We start from the raw sequence: 21047 nt of genomic DNA, 5'->3' as shown, positions 1-21047 counted from the left end.
TTGATCTTACCACATAATTATATTTTTTCACATATAATGGCTTTTGATTAGAAAGTTCTCTTTAAAGCTCTATGTTCAACAAGAATGATACAATATTTTAGTTTTAAGCAAGATAGCTGGGGCTTCCCTGGTGGCGCAGTGGTTGAGAGTTTGCCTGCCGAGGCAGGGGACACGGGTTCATGCCCCGGTCCGGGAAGATCCCACATGCCGTGGAACGGCTGGGCCTGTGAGCCATGGCCGCTGAGCCTGCGCGTCTGGAGCCTGTGCTCCGCAACGGGAGAGGCCACAACAGTGAGAAGCCCGCGTACCGCAAAAGAAAAAAAGAAAAAAACAAGATAGCTTTTCAAAAGATAGACATGTCAACATTTTAGTCTCTGCCTTCATATATATATATGTTTACACACATATATATATACATACACATATATATTTGCGTATATATGTGAAGATATTTTAAAAAATTTGTTACTTACTGCTGCTTTTATCTAGCCAGACTAAAGACTGTGTAGTTCCATTTTTTATCCAAAGAACAGGTACAATCCATGTGTCACTTTTTGGAAAAAAATGAAAAATTCAGTTAATGTTCACACATAAAAATATCAGCTCTGAGCCAATATTAAATAAGATGATAAAATAACAGAACTCAAATTCTTTGGTCATTCCTTGTGGATATGCAGGACTTTGCTCTTAGAATTATTCACGGTTGTTTCACAAGTCAGTTTTGCTTTGGCTATTTGTTTACTCTCTTGTTGTGTCTTAGAGATTTGCTTCTTTTTATAACTTAAGGTAGCTACCAAGACTCTCCTGTATCTGAACTTTTCAAGTCTTGTTTATATTAAATTACAGCCACCTGGCCTTACTCAGGGGTCATTCAAATGCTACAGACAGACCCAAAGCCATCTGTGCCAAGAGAGTTGAATAATCAGTTAAGAAGAAAATGCTTGACAAACATTTTAAAATGCTTCTCCACCTCAAGCTTTCTCCTCATCTGAAAAGTGTTCAACAAAAATCAGCCAGATTACTCATATTAACTGAATGCTGGCATTCTTCCCACATTGGTGGACATGATCTGGATGAAGTCGCTGACCACAGGGAGGACATAAGTCATCTAAAGAGACACACTACTTGGAATTTGGGCAATATTTCCAATCTTGCTCAAACGCTCACAAGTCTGGTTTCTCAGACTTTGAACTGAGGGTCTCTGTTTATGTGATAGCTAAGGCCACCTCTTCTCACAAGTCATGAAATATAGGGAGAAGGGACCTGCAGTTCTCCTGTTCCCGCCCCTGGGGTTTTAAAGAAAGAGTAGGATAACTTGAAAATTTTGGTGGTGATATACGAAAATTAATTACTCATTTGTGTTGATACCTAATATAATGAGATCTGAGGATAAAAACTTTTATCAAAAGCAGTTGGAAGGGCTTCCCTAGTGGTGCAGTGGTTAAGAATCCACCTGCCAATGCAGGCGACACGGGTTTGAGCCCTGGTCTAGGAAGATCCCACATGCCGTGGAACAACTAAGCTGTGCGCCACAACTATTGAGCCGACGCTCTAGAGCCTGTGAGCCACAGCTATGGAGCCCACATGCCACAACTACTGAAGCCCATGAGCCTAGAGTCTGTGCTCTGCAACAAGAGAAGCCACCGCAATGAGAAGCCCGTGTACTGCAACAAAGAGTAGCCCCCTCTCACCACAACTAGAGAAAGCCCACACGCAGCAACGAAGACCCAACACAGCCAAAAATAAATAAATAAATTTATTTTTAAAAAAACAGTTGAAAATTATCTCACAAGATAGAGAAGGAAAGGGAAGGAGAAAGTGATGAATGCTAAGCCACTTTATACTTATTATTCCATTTCACTTCTAAAGCAATCCCCTGGTATATATGTTATTACATTTACTTTATAGATAAGTCAACTGAAACTCAGAGATTTTGAATAAGACTTACCTAAGGTTTGAATTTGGGATCTATAATTCTAACATTTTAGGTATGGCTACAAAAGCACAGATAAGTGCATGGGCAGACATGCACAGAATTATTCCTCAAGGATACAGTCACCATTCAGTTCCGTTTCTAGGGAAGGGAAGACAACATTGCAACAGGATCCCCTTTCTTCTTAACTAACAGGAGGCATTTCAGGCTCTATTTTACTGCCTTTCACACAGAATTCCAAGTAATTCATGACCTCTGTCTAAAGGAGAGAAGAGAATGCATAACACCCAAAGCTTTGGTCATGGGTGTGGCCCTATATCACAGGAGAGGGGCCGTGCTTGAATCCCTAAATGCAGGTCTCTGGCCTTGCTCAGCACATGAGGGGCTTGGCCCCATCCCAGCACGCCAGCGACATCCTGCATGGAGCACTCAGTCACCATCCCAGAATCACCCCATGGAAGGGTGTGTATCCAGTAGGGGTTATGTTTCCTCACCCACAGGCTGGTTTCCATTTGATCAGAGCTCAATCCCAAGGAAGGTGAAGACAGAGGAGTAAATCTACCTACTTGTGGGTTAGAAGGGTCTGATTTTTAACCTTTCCAAGATAAAATGGCTCCTGTTTCATGACGCCAGTAGATACATTTAAGGTGATGACTGGAAAACCACTCTGGTGTGTCCAACTGTCCATGATACTTTTTACTGTTGCTGGCAAAAGAATTTTACTCTGGTCATCTATGGCCTGTTTTAAAAAAATCATCACAAAAGCAGATATTTATCATCAAAATCTTTTGAGGTAGCAATCTCCTAAAAGAAACTACATAGCTATTCTCTTCCTCATTTACATGGTACAATAGTTCCCAGTGGGTGATATTCTGGACCAAATTTAATTCTGTTCAACTCTCTATATATGAATGGTTCCTTAGTGCATTCATTCACTCATTCATTCATTCACTGAACACATTTTTTTATGGATCTAACATATGCAGGCTCTCTTCTGGGCATTGGGAATATAGTGGTGAAGACTAAAGAAGCAACTCCTGACTTAAAGGAGTGTCACAAACAAGGAAAGATGGTTTTCCTGTGTCATTACCATACACACATGGCCTCCCGATCTTACAAAACAACTCAGCAAAAACATGGCAGGAAGTGAGAGAATTACCATTTGAAAATGCCTCCATAGATCATCTTGCTCAGCATTTGAGTAAGAAAATGTCTCCAAATATGACTGTCAAAATAGAAAAGTTAAGGTTAAGATAAATAACATGCCAAAGCAATTTATGTTTACTGTTTTCCAGGTAACAACAATTTTGTAAACTCACCTTAAGTGCGCTGATAAATATTTTCTCATTCAAGAAACTAGAAAGCATCCGGGCCAGAGACGCTCCCTAAGACATAAGAAGCTGTCCATTATTTAAACAAAATTCGGTATCTAAATATTGATGCATTCCATTCTGATAAGCAAGATTCTGGGCTGTGCTCCTGATTGCATTGTGCACTTTAGTTGAATGTCTGGGTTGTCCCCAAATGTGCTAATAAAATAGGAGACTGTCACTAATTAATAGGTAAAAGATGAGAAAATGTCCTACATATAAAGAGTTCAAGGCACAGAAAAGTTTTTAAACTGAGATACTCATACGGCAAATGTAAAGAAAAAAACGTTGCCTGCCATTCCAGTTCTACAAGGATCAGCCATTAGCCACTGCAGATGCCCACTGAAAGTGCACCCTGGGGGGAATTCAGGATGGAGAAAAACAGGAAGCATTCTGTGCTTTGAATATACTGGCCCCTAGATAGTTAAGATGTATATGTAAGGAAAAATTTCAATGACCCCAGATTTTTACATTTTTCTGTATACAGAAAAGCACTAAAATTAACTTGAGATGTCTGTTCCTTGTGATTAGCAGTAAGCTTTTTATGCTTGACTGCATGTTTTTCCCAGCAAAAAAAGTTCAGATATATCCTGGCCCCTCCCTTACCACTTTGGAGTAGTTTCTCAGAGCACTCTGAGAGGCTGTCTCCTGGGCTATAGTCCTCAGTAAGGTTCCTGAATAAAACTTAACTCACAACTTTTATGTTGTGTGCTCTTCTTGCAGTCGATACAAGAACAAATTTCCACCAAGCAGAAGGGTTCACCTTAAAAGTAGCAAGCTAAGTCTATATTAATAAAGGTAGATGATACTGAGCACCTATTGTAGTTGATTAATATTTACTAGATAAGAACTGATTTAACCATGTTTTCTGAAATCCATCTACTGAATAATATTAAGGTTTTTGTACCAAAGTTGTGTAGTAGCACATTAGTCTAGGACGCTTAGAATCCATTTTATGTAGCTTTCTGCAAGAGTATAGAACAAATGTAAATGTGTAACTGATTTTACCTTGTTGTAAGTAAATAGGTCAAAGAGCTCGTTTATTTCATTGGTTTCTGTGAAATTTTCCAACTTCATGGAGACAGCTCTAGATACCAGGGCGTGATCTTCTCTGAGGACACCATGTAAAATGTTAGAAAAAAAGATCTCATTCTAAAAGGAAAACATTGAGCCACGTTAACTTCTGAGGTGTAACAGAAACACAAAGTTCAATGTTCCTAAAATACTTTCAAAAACTAACACTGAAGAAGGGAAAAATCAATAATTGAGAAGTACCCTTTGGGCTACAATGGGCCAAATAAGTTAGGATTCCTTGAATAACAAAACTCTAAGATACTTTCCTTCCCATTTGGTATGCTTTTTTATTTCAATAAAAAAAAATCAATTACAAAAGTTAATGTGGTTTCCAAGAGAGACCTCTACGTTGCCCTAAAGAGGTTCCTGGCCACCCAGACAGGTCCTCCAGGTAACAGCATCTCTAGGTGGTTTTAATCCTCTAGAATTTTATCGGTAATTTTATTAGCAATCCCTTAAAATTTATCAGTCTCTGTTACATGGACATTTATAAACCAAAAGCATGCCAGATTTACAAATTCACAATGATGCTGATGTAATATTAGTTATTAGAAATAAATCCACAGACTGGATACCCATGCATTAAGAGATGGCAATTATTTATATTTTAATAAGTACAGAACTCTCCAAAAGACTAGATCTCTCTTAGACTCATGACAAGGGCCATTTCTTTCTGAAGGAAAGCTAGAAGGAAAACCAAAGAATAGTCAAGAGGTACCTGGGAAGACAGAGCCAAAGAAAGGGCAGTGGAGAAACTACAGGGACAGCTCACTCATACCCTGGAGAGCCGGGCGAGCACTTGGTAATCTACATGAAGTCTCAGCTCCCTAGTGACTCTTGCCAGGATCCCCAAGTTGACTCTCTAACCCCTCAACAGTGTCAGATAAATTTTCAAACTCTGCCCTGCTTCCATTTGCCAATGTTCCAATCAACCCTCTCCTAAACATTATGTTTAGATTTATTAATACTTTGGTTAAGCTATCATCAAACTCTGCTCTTCCCCAAATGAGAAAGCCTGTCATTTAGAGCAATGCATGTCAAACTTTAATGTCAATAAGGATCCTCTGGGAATTTTGTCAAACTCATATTCTAACAGTTGGTCTGGGCTGGGGACTGTATTTCTAATAAACTACCAGGTGATGCTGATGTTGCTAGTTTGAGAATCACACTTTGAGAAGCAAGGATTTAGAGGAGACATCTGCCTAAGTCTGACCTTATTCATTAAGTATAGATTTTACTAATTTAACAGCCAAGAGCTCTTGAGAGTGTGCACTGTTGACCCATAACACAATGAAGAAAATAGCAAAAATAAAAAACACCCATAAGCCCACACCCTACAATAACTCCCATTAGGATGTTGTTAGTCCAGCTCTTTCCAATCTTTTTTCCTATCTATTTATTTATTCTCATATTTGTAAAAACAACCTTTTTAATTTACTTATTATATTATTCATTGAGAAATTTTGCTGTCTTATCTTTGTAACTATTCCTAATAATGGCCACTGCATTGTAAGTGAAATAAATATAACTTGGAAAGAAATAAACCAAACCTTAATCATGGTTATCACAGGGTGGTCAAATCACAGATGATTTTCTTCTTTTCAAAGTACTGCAGATATAACTTTTGCAAAAGCAAAACATTAAAATAAATAAATACACAGCTGTAAAATACCCCATAAGGTCGATGGACCATAGTTGACAACCATTTCCCTATTAGTTAGGCATTTAAGTTGCTTCCAGTTTTGTTTTTTGTTTTTGTTTTTTTGCAGTTATAAAAAATGTATTGATGAACATTTTTGTACATATAGCGTTTTCTATATTTTGTGGGGGTTTTCTCTCTCAGAATGGATTGTCTGTCTCTCTTCTGCCTGCCTGGTATAAGGTTTTACATAATCTTCTTGGTTTCATCAGAATCACACAAGATAACTGTGACTAATGAGACGAACACCTCTTCCTCAACATCCCTCAGGTTTTTCTACTCTGGGCCTCCCATAAGGTGATGCTCATCCCAGCCTGTTCCACCCCTGAAGGGAAACTCTACGTAAAAAGTAATACCAGCTTTTAAAAAAACATTATCTAGCTACTGCATAGAGTGATTGGATAAAGCGATTCTAGACACTCACCATTACTTTCTTCCTGCAAGCTGTGAGATCCCAGAGAACAAAACCTGTTTCTATTAAATCTACTATTATCCTAAGAAATATAACAGTATTTATGATAATAAATTTGTATGGAATATCAATGTGGTTAAAAGCACAGGCTTTGGAGTTAGCTGCCTGGGTTTGAATCCTACTGCAGCCTCTTAGGAGTTGTGTGACTCATAAAAGGCAACCAACTTCATCACTCTGAAACTCAGTTTCACCTCCGAAAATGCAGGAAGCAACACTGTCCTCACTGGATTATTATCAGGTCTAAATTAATTTACATAAAATTTTTAGCACTGTGACTGGCACAACCACTACTGTGATTATACTATTATTATTTTTTCTTCAGAGTTGTTTGGAGGCTTGAGTTAGATAATGTATGCAATACTCTATAAGCACATAATGAGTGCTTAGTAAAATGGTGGCTGTCACAACAGTGCCTGTTAGATACTCAATAATCTATTGAATGACTGTAAAAAACTTATTTTACAGATGAGGAATGAAAGCTCAGAAATGTTCAGCTACTTGCCTCAGCTTACAATGATCATAAAAGCATAGCAAGGTCTGACAGGCTGCAAGGCCCTTGTGTGCCCTTTCCCTCCACCATGACTGCTGCTTCCTTAGACCAGGCAGAAGAGGGGTGGAAAAACGTCAGTGAGTAGCAATGTCAGAGCTGGAGCTTCAGAGATCAAGAAACCAATTGGAATGTTCTGAATCCTTGACCATGACCCATTCATCTCATACTGTAATAATTTTCAGCTGAAATTAGACCAGTTAGAAAAAATGGAAATTTTTTCTGCATATGGTTCTGTGATGCTCTCTACTCAATTTCAATCTAATGACTAGATTAAAAGGAAGCCAAAGATTTGATCTCTCGAAGATCATTGAAACAGGGCCTTAAGCCTTTAAAAAAACAAAGCTCATGGCAATTTTCTCAAGCTCCAGGATCTGATACTCCTCTGGCAAGGGTTATATTTCACTCATCTCTACATGGGATTGAGAAATGTACACTCAGAAAAGAGTGATTAAGAATCAATGATAAGGGGACATTGGTTCAAGATGGCAGAGTAGAAGGATGTGCTCTCACTCCCTCTTGCAAGAACAACAGAATCACAACTACCTGCTGAGCAATCATCGACAGGAAGACACTGGAACTCACCAAAAAAGATACCCCACATCCAAAGACAAAGGAGAAGCCACAATAAGACAGTAGGAGGGGCACAATCACAATAAAATCAAATCCCATAACTGCTGGGTGGGTGACTCACAAACTGGAGAACACTTATACCACATAAGTCCACCCACTGGAGTGAAGGTTCTGAGCCCCATGTAAGGCTTCCCAACCTGGGGGTCCAGCAACGGGAGGAGGAATTCCTAGAGAATCAGACTTTGAAACCTAGCAGAATTTGATTGCAGGACTTTGACAGGACTAGGGAAAACAGAGACTCCACTCTTGGAAGGCACACACAAAGTAGTGTGCATACCGGGACCCAGGGGAAGAAGCCGTGACCCTATAGGAGACTGAACCAGACCTACCTGCTAGTGTTGGAGGGTCTCCTGCAAAGGCGGGGGGTGGCTGTGTCTCACCATGAGGACAAGGACACTGGTGACAGAGATTCTGGGAAATACTCCTTGGTGTGAGCCCTCCCAGAGTCCGCCATCAGCCCCACCAAAGAGCCGGGTAGGCCCCAGTATTGGGTTGCCTCAGGCCAAACAACCAACAGGGAGAGAACCCAGCCTGACCCATCAGTAGACAAGTGGATTAAAGTTTTACTGAACTCTGCCCACCAGAGCAACAGCCAGCTCTACCCACCACCAGTCCCTCCCATCAGGAAACTTGCTCAAGCCTCTTAGATAGCCTCATCCACCAGAGGGCAGACAGCAGAAGCAAGAAGAACTACAATTCTGCAGCCTGTGTAACGAAAACTGCATTCACAGAAAGATAGACAAGATGAAAAGGCAGACAGCTATGTACCAGATGAAGGAACAAGATAAAACCCCAGAAAAACCACTAAATGAAGTGGAGGTAGGCAACCTTCCAGAAAAAGAATTCAGAATAATGAGAGTGAGGATGATCGAGGACCTCAGAAAAAGATTGGAGGCAAGGATCGAGAAGATGCAAGAAATGTTTAACGAAGACCTAGAAGGATTAAAGGACAAGCAAACAGAGACGAACAATACAATAACTGAAATGAAAAATACACTAGAAGGAATCAGTATTCAACAGAATAACTGAGGCAGAAGAACAGAGAAGTGACCTGGAAGACAGAATGGTGGAATTCACTGCTGCAGAACAGAACAAAGAAAAAAGAATGCAAAGAAATGAAGACGGCCTAAGAGACCTCTGGGACAACATTAAACATAACAACATTCACATTATAGGGGTCCCAGAAGGAGAAGAGAGACAGAAAGGACACAAGAAAATATTTGAATAGATTATAGTCCAAAACTTCCCTAACATGGGAAATGAAATAGCCACCCAAGTCCAGGAAGTGCAGAGAGTCCCATATAGGATAAACCCTAGGAGAAACACACCGAGACACATAGTAATCAAATTGGCAAAAACTAAAGACAAAGGAAAACTATTGAAAGCAGCAAGGGAAAAATGACAAATAACATACAAGGGAACTCTCATAAGGTTAACAGCTGATTTCTCAGCAGAAACTCTACAAGCCAGAAGGGAGTGGCATGACACATTTAAAGTGATGAAAGGGAAGAACCTACAACAAAGATTACTCTACCCAGCAAGGATCTCATTCAGATTCGATGGAGAAATCAAAAGTTTTACAGACAAGCAAAAACTAAGAGAATTAAGCACCACCAAAGCAGCTGTAAAACAAATGCTAAAGGAACTTCTCTAAGTAGGAAACACAAGAGAAGAAAAGGACCTAGAAAAACAAACCCAAAACAATTAAGAAAATGGTAATAGGAACATACATATCAATAATTACCTTAAACGTGAATGGATTAAATGCTCCAACCAAAGGCCACAGGCTCGCTGAATGGATACAAAAACAAGACCCATATATATGCTGTCTACAAGAGACCCACTTCAGACCTAGGGACACATACAGACTGAAAGTGAGGGATTAGAAAAAGATATTCCATGCAAATGGAAATCAAATGAAAGCTGGAGTAGCGGTATTCATATCAGATAAAATAGACTTTAAAATAAAGAATGTTACAAGAGACAAGGAAGGACACTACGTAATGACCAAGGGATCAATCCAAGAATAAGATGTAACAATTATAAATATATATGCTCCCAACAAAGGAGCACCTAAATACATAAGGCAACTGCTAACAGCTATAAAAAAGGAAATTGACAGTAACACAATAATAGTGGGGGACTTTATCACCTCACTTACACCAATGGATAGATCATCCAAACAGAAAATTACTAAGGAAACACAACCTTTAAGTGACAATAGCCCAGATAGATTTAATTCATATTTATAGGACACTCCATTCAAAAAGAGCAGATTACACTTTAATGGAACATTCTATAGGATACAACACATCTTGGGTCACAAATCAAGCCTTGGTAAATTTAAGAAATTGAAATCATATCAAGTTTCTTTTCTGACCACAATACTATGAGACTAGATATCAATTACAGGAAAAAATCTGTAAAAAATACAGACACATGGAGGTTAAAAAATACATTACTTAATAACCAAGAGATCACTGAAGAAATCAAAGAGGAAATCAAAAAATACCTAGAAACAAATGACAATGAAAACACAATGACCCAAAACCTATGGGATACAGCAAAAGCAGTTCTAAGAGGGAAGTTTATAGCAATACAAGCCTACTTCAAGAAACAAGAAAAATCTCAAATAAACAATCTAACCTTACTTCTAAAAGGAACTAGAGAAAGAAGAACAAGCAAAATCCAAAGTTAGTAGAAGGAAAGAAATCATAAATATCAGAACAGAAATAAATGAAATAGAAAAAAAGAAAACAAGAGCAAAGATCAATAAAACTAAAAAGCTGGTTCTTTGAGAAGATAAACAAAATTGATAAGCCATAGCCAGACTCATCAAGAAAAAGGGGGAGAGGACTCAAATCAATAAAGTTAGAAATGAAAAAGGAGAAGTTACAACAGACACCGCAGAAATACAATGCATCCTAAGAGACTACTACAAGCAACTCTATGCTAATAAAATGGACAACCTGGAAGAAATGGACAAATTCTTAGAAAGGTATAACCTTCCAAGACTGAACCAGGAAGAAATAGAAAATATGAACAGACCAATCACAAGTAATGAAATTGAAACTGTGATTAAAATCTTCCAACAGGGCTTCCCTGGTGGCGCAGTGGTTGAGAGTCCGCCTGCCGATGCAGGGGACACGGGTTCGTGCCCCGGTCAGGGAGGATCCCACATGCCGTGGAGCGGCTGGGCCCATGAGTCATGGCCACTGGGCCTGCGCATCTGGAGCCTGTGCTCTGCAGTGGGAGAGGCCACAACAGTGAGAGGCCCTTGTACCGCAAAAAAAAAAAAAGTATGGAATTAGAACACTCCCTAACACCATACACAAAAATAAACTCAAAATGGATTAGAGACTTAAATATAAGACTGGACACTATAAAACTCTTACAGGAAAACATAGGAATAACACACTTTGACATAAATTCCAGCAAGATCTTTTTTGACCCACCTCCTAGAGTAATGGAAATAAAAACAAGAATAAACAAATGGGACCTACTGAAACTTAAAAGCTTTTGCACAGCAAAGGAAACTACAAACAAGATGAAAAGACAGCCCTCAGAATGGGAGAAAATATTTGCAAACGAATCAATGGACAAAGGATTAATTTCTAAAATATATAAATAGCTCATGCAGCTCAATATTAAAAAAACAAACCACCAAGACTTCCGGGTAAGATGGCGGAAGAGTAAGACGCGGAGATCACCTTCCTCCCCACGGATACACCAGAAATACAGCTACACGTGGAACAACTCCTACAGAACACCTACTGAACGCTGGCAGAAGACCCCAGACCTCCCAAAAGGCTCGCCCCGCACTCCGTGCCCCTCCCTCCCGCCCGGCCTGAGTGAGCCAGAGTCCCCGACGAGGCTGCTCCTTTAACCCTGTCCTGTCTGAGCGAAGAACAGACGCCCTCCGTCGACCTACACGCAGAGGCGGGGCCAAATCCAAAGCTGAGACCCAGGAGCTGTGAGAACAAAGAAGAGAAAGGGAAACCTCTCCCAGCAGCCTCAGAAGCAGCGGATTAAAGCTCCACAATCAACTTGATGCACCCTGCATCTGTGGAATATATGAATAGACAACACATCATCCCAAATTGAGGAGCCCGGAGTCAGTGCTGTGCCTCTGAGGTGGGAGAGCCAACTTCAGGACACTGGTCCACAAGAGACCTCCCAGCTCCACATAATATCAAACGGCGAAAATCTTCCAGAGATCTCCATCTCAACACCAGCACCCAGCTTCACTCAACGACCAGCAAGCTACAGTGCTGGACACCCTAAGCCAAACAACTAGCAAGACAGGAACACAACGCCACCCATTAGCAGAGAGGTGGCCTAAACTCATAAAAAGTCCGCAGACACCCCAAAACACACCACCAGACGTGGACCTGCCCACCAGAAAGACAAGATCCAGCCTCATCCACCAGAACACAGGCACTAGTCCCCTCTACCAGGAAGCCTACACAACCTACTAAACCAACCTTAGCCACTGGGGACAGACACCAAAAACAACGGGAACTACGAACCTGCAGCCTGCAAAAAGGAGACCCCAAACACAGTAACATAAGCAAAATGAGAAGACAGAAAAACACACAGCAGGAGAAGGAGCAAGATAAAAACCCACCAGATCTAACAAATGAAGAGGTAATAGGCACTCTACCTGAAAAAGAATTCAGAATAATGATGGTAAAGATGATCCAAGATTCTATTTCCCAGATCCAAAATCTTGGAAATAGAATAGACAAAATGCAAGAAACAGTTAACAAGGACCTAGAAGAACTAAAGATGAATCAAGCATCGATTAAAAACACAATACATGAAATAAAAAATACTCTATATGGGATCAATAGCAGAATAACTGAGGCAGAAGACTGGATAAGTGAGGTGGAAGATAAAATAGTGGAAATAACTGATGCAGAGCAAAATAAAGAAAAAAGAATGAAAAGAACAGAGGACAGTCTCAGAGACCTCTGGGACAACATTAAACACACCCACATTCGAATTATAGGGGTTCCAGAAGAAGAAGAGAAAAAGAAAGGGACTGAGAAAATATTTGAAGAGATTATAGTTGAAAACTTCCCTAATATAGGAAAGGAAATAGTTAATTAATCCAGAAGGCACAGAGAGTTCCATACAGAATAAATCCAAGGAGAAATACACCAATACACATAATACACATATTAATCAAACTGTCAAAAATTAAACACAAAGAAATCATATTAAAAGCAGCAAGGCAAAAACAACAAATAACACACAAGGGAATCCCCATCAGGATAACAGCTGATCTCTCAGCAGAAACTCTACAAGCCAGAAGGGAGTGGCAGGACATAATTAAAGTGATGAAGGAGAAAAACCTGCAAGAAAGACTACTCTACCCAGCAAGGATCTCATTCAGATTTGATGGAGAAATTAAAACCTTCACAGACAAGCAAAAGCTGAGAGAGTTCAACACCACCAAACCAGCTTTACAACAAATGCTAAAAGAACTTCTTTAGGCAAGAAACACAACAGAAGGAAAATACCTACAATAACGAACCCAAAACAATTAAGGAAATGGGAATAGGAACATACATATCAATAATTACCTTAAATGTAAATGGACTAAATGCTCCCACCAAAAGACACAGATTGGCTGAATGGATACAAAAACAAGACCCATATATATGCTGTCTACAAGAGACCCACTTCAGATCTAGAGACACATACAGATTGAAAGTAAGGGGATGGAAAAAGATATTCCATGCAAATGGAAATCAAAAGAAAGCTGGAGTAGCAATTCTTATATCAGACAAAATAGACTTTAAAATAAAGACTACTAGAAGAGACAAAGAAGGACACTACATAATGATAAAGGGATCGATCCAAGAAGAAGATATAACAATTGTAAATATTTATGCACCCAACATAGGAGCACCTCAATACATAAGGCAAATACTAACAGCCATAAAAGGAGAAATCGACAGTAACAATCATAGTAGGGGACTTTAACACCCCATTTTCACCAATGGACAGATCATCCAAAATGAAAATAAATAAGGAAACACAAGCTTTAAATGATACATTAAACAAGATGGACTTAATTGATATTTATAGGACATTCCATCCAAAAACAACAGAATACACATTTTTCTCAAGTGCTCATGGAACATTCTCCAGGATAGATCATATCTTGGGTCACAAATCAAGCCTCGGTAAATTTAAGAAAATTGAAATTGTATCAAGTATCTTTTCCGACCACAATGCTATGAGACTAGACATCAATTACAGGAAAAGATCTGTAAAAAATACAAACACATGGAGGCTAAACAATACACTACTTAATAACAAAGTGACCACTGAAGTAATCAAAGGGGAAATTAAAAAATACCTAGAAACAAATGACAATGGAGACACGACGACCCAAAACCTATGGGATGCAGCAAAAGCAGTTCTAAGAGGGAAGTTTATAGCAATACAATCCCACATTAAGAAACAGGAAACATCTCGAATAAACAACCTAACCTTGCACCTAAAGCAATTAGAGAAAAAAGAACAAAAACATCCCAAAGTTAGCAGAAGGAAAGAAATCATAAAAATCAGATCAGAAATAAATGAAAAAGAAATGAACGAAACGATAGCAAAGATCAATAAAACTAAAAGCTGGTTCTTTGAGAAGATAACCAAAATTGATAAACCATTAGCCAGACTCATCAAGAAAAAAAGGGAGAAGACTCAAATCAATAGAATTAGAAATGAAAAAGGAGAAGTAACAACTGACACTGCAGAAATACAAAAGATCATGAGAGATTACTATAAGCAACTCTATGCCAATAAAATGGACAACCTGGAAGAAATGGACAAATTCTTAGAAATGCACAAGCTGCCAAGACTGAATCAGGAAGAAATAGAAAATATGAACAGACCAATCACAAGCACTGAAATTGAAACTGTGATAAAAAATCTTCCAACAAAAAAAAGGCCAGGACCAGATGGCTTCACAGGCGAATTCTATCAAGCATTTAGAGAAGAGCTAACACCTATCCTTCTGAAACTCTTCCAAAATATAGCAGAGGGAGGAACACTCCCAAACTCATTCTACGAGGCCACCATCACCTTGATACCAAAACCAGACAAGGATGTCACAAAGAAAGAACACTACAGGCCAATATCACTGATGAACATAGATGCAAAAATCCTCAACAAAATACTAGCAAACAGAATCCAACAGCACATTAAAAGGATCATACACCATGATCAAGTGGGGTTTATTCCAGGAATGCAAGGATTCTTCAATATACGCAAATCAATCAACGTGATACACCATATTAGCAAATTGAAGGAGAAAAACCCTATGATCATCTCAATAGATGCAGAGAAAGCTTTTGACAAAATTCAACACCCATTTATGATAAAAACCCTGCAGAAAGTAGGCATAGAGGGAACTTTCCTCAACATCATAAAGGCCATATATGACAAACCCACAGCCAGCATCGTCCTCAATGGTGAAAAACTGAAACCATTTCCACTAAGATCAGGAACAAGACAAGGTTGCCCACTCTCACCACTCTTATTCAACCTAGTTTTGGAAGTTTTAGCCACAGCAATCAGAGAAGAAAAGGAAATAAAAGGAATCCAAATTGGAAAAGAAGTAAAGCTGTCACTGTTTGCAGATGACATGATACTATACATAGAGAATCCTAAAGATGCTACCAGAAAACTACTAGAGTTAATCAATGAATTTGGTAAAGTTGCAGGATACAAAATTAATGCACAGAAATCTCTGGCATTCCTATATACTAATGATGAAAAATCTGAAAGTGAAATCAAGGAAACACTCCCATTTACCATTGCAACAAAAAGAATAAAATATCTAGGAATAAACCTACCTAAGGAGACAAAAGACCTGTATGCAGAAAATTATAAGACACTGATGAAAGAAATTAAAGATGATACAAATAGATGGAGAGATGTACCATGTTCTTGGATTGGGAGAATCAACGTTGTGAAAATGACTCTACTACCCAAAGCAATCTACAGATTCAATGCAATCCCTATCAAACTACCACTGGCATTTTTCACAGAACTAGAGCAAAAAATTTCAAAATTTGTATGGAAACACAAAAGACCCCGAATAGCCAAAGCAATCTTGAGAACGAAAAATGGAGCTGGAGGAATCAGGCTCCCTGACTTCAGACTATACTACAAAGCTACAGTAATCAAGACAGTATGGTACAGGCACAAAAACAGAAAGATAGATCAATGTAACAGGATAGAAAGCCCAGAGATAAACCCACGGACATATGGTCACCTTATCTTTGATAAAGGAGGCAGGAATGTACAGTGGAGAAAGGACAGTCTCTTCAATAAGTGGTGCTGGGAAAACTGGATAGGGACATGTAAAAGTATGAGATTAGATCACTCCCTAACACCATACACAAAAATAAGATCAAAATGGATTAAAGACCTAAATGTAAGGCCAGACACTATCAAACTCTTAGAGGAAAACATAGGCAGAACACTCTATGACATAAATCACAGCAAGATCCTTTTTGACCCACCTCCTAGAGACATGGAAATAAAGACAAAAATAAACACATGGGACCTAATGAAACTTAAAAGCTTTTGCACAGCAAAGGAAACCATAAACAAGACCAAAAGACAACCCTCAGAATGGGAGAAAATATTTGCAAATGAAGCAACTGTCAAAGGATTAATCTCCAAAATTTATAAGCAGCTCATGCAGCTCAATAACAAAAAAACAAACAACCCAATCCAAAAATGGGCAGAAGACCTAAATAGACATTTCTCCACAGAAGATATACAGACTGCCAACAAACACATGAAACGATGCTCAACATCTTTACTCATTAGAGAAATGCAAATCAAAACTACAATGAGATATCATCTCACACCAGGCAGAATGGCCATCATCAAAAAATCTAGAAACAATAAATGCTGGAGAGGGTGTGGAAAAAAGGGAACACTCTTGCACGGCTGGTGGGAATATGAATTGGTACAGCCGCTATGGAGAACGGTATGGAGGTTCCTTCAAAAACTACAAATAGAACTACCATATGACCCAGCAATCCCACTACTGGGCATATACCCTGAGAAAACCATAATTCAAAAAGAGACATGTACCAAAATGTTCATAGCAGCCCTATTTACAATAGCCTGGAGATGGAAACAACCTAAGTGTCCATCATCGGATGAATGGATAAAGATGTGGCACATATATACAATGGAATATTACTCCGCCATAAAAAGAAATGAAATTGAGCTATTTGTAATGAGGTGGATAGACCTAGAGTCTGTCATACAGAGTGAAGTAAGTCAGAAAGAGAAAGACAAATACTGTATGCTAACACATATATATGGAATTTAAGAAAAAAAAAAGTCATGAAGAACATAGGGGTAAGACAGGAATAAAGACACAGATCTACTAGAGAATGGACTTGAGGATATGGGGAGGGGGAAGGGTAAGCTGTGACAAAGTGAAAGAGCGGCATGGACATATATACACTACCAAACGTAAGGTAGATAGCTAGTGGGAAGCAGCCGCATAGCACAGGGAGATCAGCTCGGTGCTTTGTGACCGCCTGGAGGGGTGGGATAGGGAGGGTGGGAGGGAGACGCAAAAGGGAGGGGATATGGAAACATGTATATATATAACTGATTAAATTTGTTACAAGGCGAAAAATTAAAAAAAAAAAAAACACCACCCAATCCAAAAATGGGCAGAAGACCTAAATAGACATATCTCCAAAGAAGACATAGCAGATAGCCAAGAAGCACATGAAAAGCTGCTCAACATCACTAATTATTAGAAAAATGCAAATCAAAACTACAATGAGGTATCACCTCACACCAGTTAGAATGGGCATCATCAGAAAATCTACAAACAACAAATGATGGAGAGGGTGTAGAGAAAAGGGAACTCTTTTGCACTGTTGGTGGGAATGTAAATTGATACAGCCACTATGGAGAACAGTACGGACAGTCCTTAAAAAACTAAAAATAGAATTTCCATATGACCCAGCAATCCCACTACTGGGTATATACCCAGAGAAAACCACAATTGAAAAAGACACATGCACCCCAATGTTCATTACAGCACTATTTACAATAGCCAGGTCATGGAAGCAACCTAAATGCCCATCGACAGACAAATGGATAAAGCAGTTGTGGTACATATATACAATGGAATATTACTCAGCCATAAAAAGGAATGAAATTGGGTCATTTGTAGAGACGTGGATGAATCTAGAGACTGTCATACAGAGTGAAGTAAGTCAGAAAGAGAAAAACAAATACCGTATATTAATGTATATATGTGGAACCTAGAAAAATGGTACAGATGAACTGGTTTGTAGGGCAGGAACTGAGACAGAAATGCAGAGAACAAACGTATGAACACCCAGGGGGGAAAGCGGTGGGGGTGGAGGCGGTGGTGGGATGAATTGGGAGATTGGGATTGACATATATACACTAATATGTATAAAATGGATAACTAATAAGAATGTGCTGTATAAAAAAAATAATAAAACAAACAAAAATAGAATCAATGACAAAAAGAAATAACTAAATGGTAAAAGAGAGGATAAGCTTACCATCTTAGCTTCAAAGACATTAGTAATATGTTTTCATCACTGTTTCCAGATATGGTAATATCTTAGCCATTTTAGTTGCATTAAGAGGTAACTGATAGATGTTGATAGTATAGTCTATTCAATTAAGGACATACAGGGTGAATATAATTGTTTTATGGGAATGCAATTTCTTTCCATATTGACTCAGCACAGAGTTAATTTGGAATACAACCAAATGCTTTCAAAACCAGTTATAGATGACACTAACCATGTGTAGATGTTACTTTATAAAAGAGAGATATAAACAATTTTGTAGGTATAGAGTATATGGAAAGGACTATTGAAGACAACTGAGATTTACTGTATGTGTATAAAGTTTATGTATATGAAAAGAGTCATATAATGAACATATACACACACACCATGAGCTCCTTGAGAACTAGAACACTCCCAGGTGTTTTCTCCGCAGAGCACAGTGGTTAAAGGCATGGGCTTTGTGGTTAGAGAAACCTGGAACTGACTCTCATCTCTGACCTTTAATAAGTGTGAGACCTTGAATAACTTACCTAATGATTCTATGCCTCAGTTTCCTCAATAGAAAAAATAACAACTATACTCATATGATTACTTTGAAGATTGAGTAAGATGATATATGTATGGAACTTACACTACCAGGCAGATAAATCCTAAGTACTCAGTGAATGGTAAATACAGTATTATTGTTATTATCATCATTATCCTCATCTTCAGACTAGACCCAGGTAACTGGAATGTAATCACAGTTCTGCCTCAATCAGGCAAATGACCTTGGGCGAGTCAATTAACTTTTCGATACGTCATTCTGCTGATCTATATAATGATGTCCAATCCAGGGGAGGAAGAGCAGAGGTACTGCAGAATGGTTGGACTATGTGATGGTGGGCATTTTATAGGATGTTTGCAAAGGGCAGAGTGGGTGGTCTGGAACTGGGGCAGTAAGAGGCTGCTACATCAGTGCTTCCCAGAAACTACAATTTCACAAACAGGTAAAAAAGGATTTTTTTTTCAAGTTTCTGTGGCGCCAAGAGAGGTCTGTCAACTTTTTATTCTGCCAATCTTTTAATCAACATAAACCAAATATCTACCTACCATCTCCCTCCTTTCATAAGAAAGAAAATTTACAACAAATATAATAGAAAGAACACAATCTTAGACTCTCCTTCAAAGTGAATAAATTTAGCCTGTAAAGAAGATCTGGCCAGTGGAGATCAGCATTTCAAATGTCAATATACTCTGAATGAGCGAGGGTAGGGAAGGGAGGAAAGAGGCCAAAAATTGAGCCTTGGAAACACTTGGGAGGGGAGATGAGAGAGAGGCCAGCAAAGAGCAGCAGAAACAGCAGCTCTGAGCATCAGAGGGATGGCAGGAGGCAGGAACAGAGGGGGAGAAAGGACCCCTGGCTTGGAGTGCAAAAGTGAGGTCTGTGTCAAAAGATGGTATTAAATCTAAACATTTAAACACCTAAATCAAATAAAATCAATATGGCTTTATCATGCCATTCTGAAAGCACTACCTAATTACTCTAAATAAAATATTAGAACCATAACTTACAGTTGAAATAATCAGATTTGCACATCCATAAGTTTATTTTTCCATATTATTATTTACTCAAAACAGCAAAAGAATATCAGCTATAATAGATACAATATCAGCTATTAGCATTATATGTAATATCAGCTATATTATATGTAACATAATATATAATATTTATAGTATATAATATAGCACATTCTTATCATTAAAGCCATAGACTACTGATTACAAGTGCTTTAAAATTTAGTCTAGGTAGAAATAAATGAAAATAACCTAAAATCTAATAGTAGGGAAATATTACATATATACACCTTATAAGGTGATATGATAAAATATTAGGCAACCCTTAAAAATCTTGTTTTCAAAAATGATTTAATGATTTGTGAAAATGCTCTTGATATAGTATGAAGTAGAAAGGGTATTGCACATTTCTGTGTAATTCTCTTTTAGGAATATTTATAATAACAAAAGTCTGGAAAAAGAAAATATACCAAAAAGATAAAATTGATCATCTCTGGTATTACAGATAATTTAATATTCCTTATATTTTTCTGTATTTTACACACTTTCAACAATAAACATGCATTACTTTTATAATTAAGGGAAAAAATTATAATTAACAAACTACTTACCCTTGGGAGTTTAGGATTGAAGTAGTTAATTACTCCAAACTCAAAATAAGATGCAAAACCTTCATTGAGCCAGATATTGTTCCACCAATTCATGGTAACCAAGTTTCCAAACCACTTTTGGAGTTGAGAAAAAAAAATTCTTAAATTCAACTTAAGTAATATTTATTGTAATTGCATGTGAAAGGTCAAAGACAAAATTAAATGCATTTTGCTATCAGTGACAAACTTGAAAACAGGACTCCAAAATGAGGTTGTTGTTTTAACCTGAAGAGATGTCAGTCATGTATTTCTTCTAAAATAATCATTTCACATCCAATGATTGAAAGCAATTTTTGTTTTAAAATTGTGATGTTAAAAAATAAGGTAAGCTAGAGTAGCAGTTCTTAAATTGTCCACTTTGCCCCAAAGTTAAGTTAAAGCAGAAGTCCTGAAAGTTTACTTAGCACCTACTAATTACAGAATCTTATACCTCTAAACAGACTACATTAGGATCTTGCTGTAAGCAATGATTGTGTTTTCAGGACATGATTTGATCTGCACCATG

At 38.3% G+C, this 21047-nt stretch overlaps 1 protein-coding gene across 1 annotated transcript in view; it reads right to left on the bottom strand.

The window, feature by feature from the left end:
- Positions 1-21047, bottom strand: part of LVRN (laeverin) — an 83364-nt gene that overhangs the window by 21826 nt on the left and 40491 nt on the right. The window contains exons 6-11 of the mRNA XM_060091859.1: positions 20504-20617; positions 4312-4455; positions 3253-3318; positions 3093-3158; positions 2500-2672; positions 474-550 (exon numbers count right to left, since the gene is read on the bottom strand). Of these exons, the coding sequence (XP_059947842.1) occupies positions 474-550; positions 2500-2672; positions 3093-3158; positions 3253-3318; positions 4312-4455; positions 20504-20617 (640 nt within the window). The remainder of the gene's footprint in view (positions 1-473; positions 551-2499; positions 2673-3092; positions 3159-3252; positions 3319-4311; positions 4456-20503; positions 20618-21047) is intronic.

The sequence above is a fragment of the Mesoplodon densirostris genome, chromosome 3 (genome assembly GCF_025265405.1).
Source record: "Mesoplodon densirostris isolate mMesDen1 chromosome 3, mMesDen1 primary haplotype, whole genome shotgun sequence".
NCBI lineage: Eukaryota > Metazoa > Chordata > Mammalia > Artiodactyla > Ziphiidae > Mesoplodon > Mesoplodon densirostris.
Note: the sequence above shows the minus strand (reverse complement) of the source record. Positions and strands in the feature narration are given on the sequence as shown.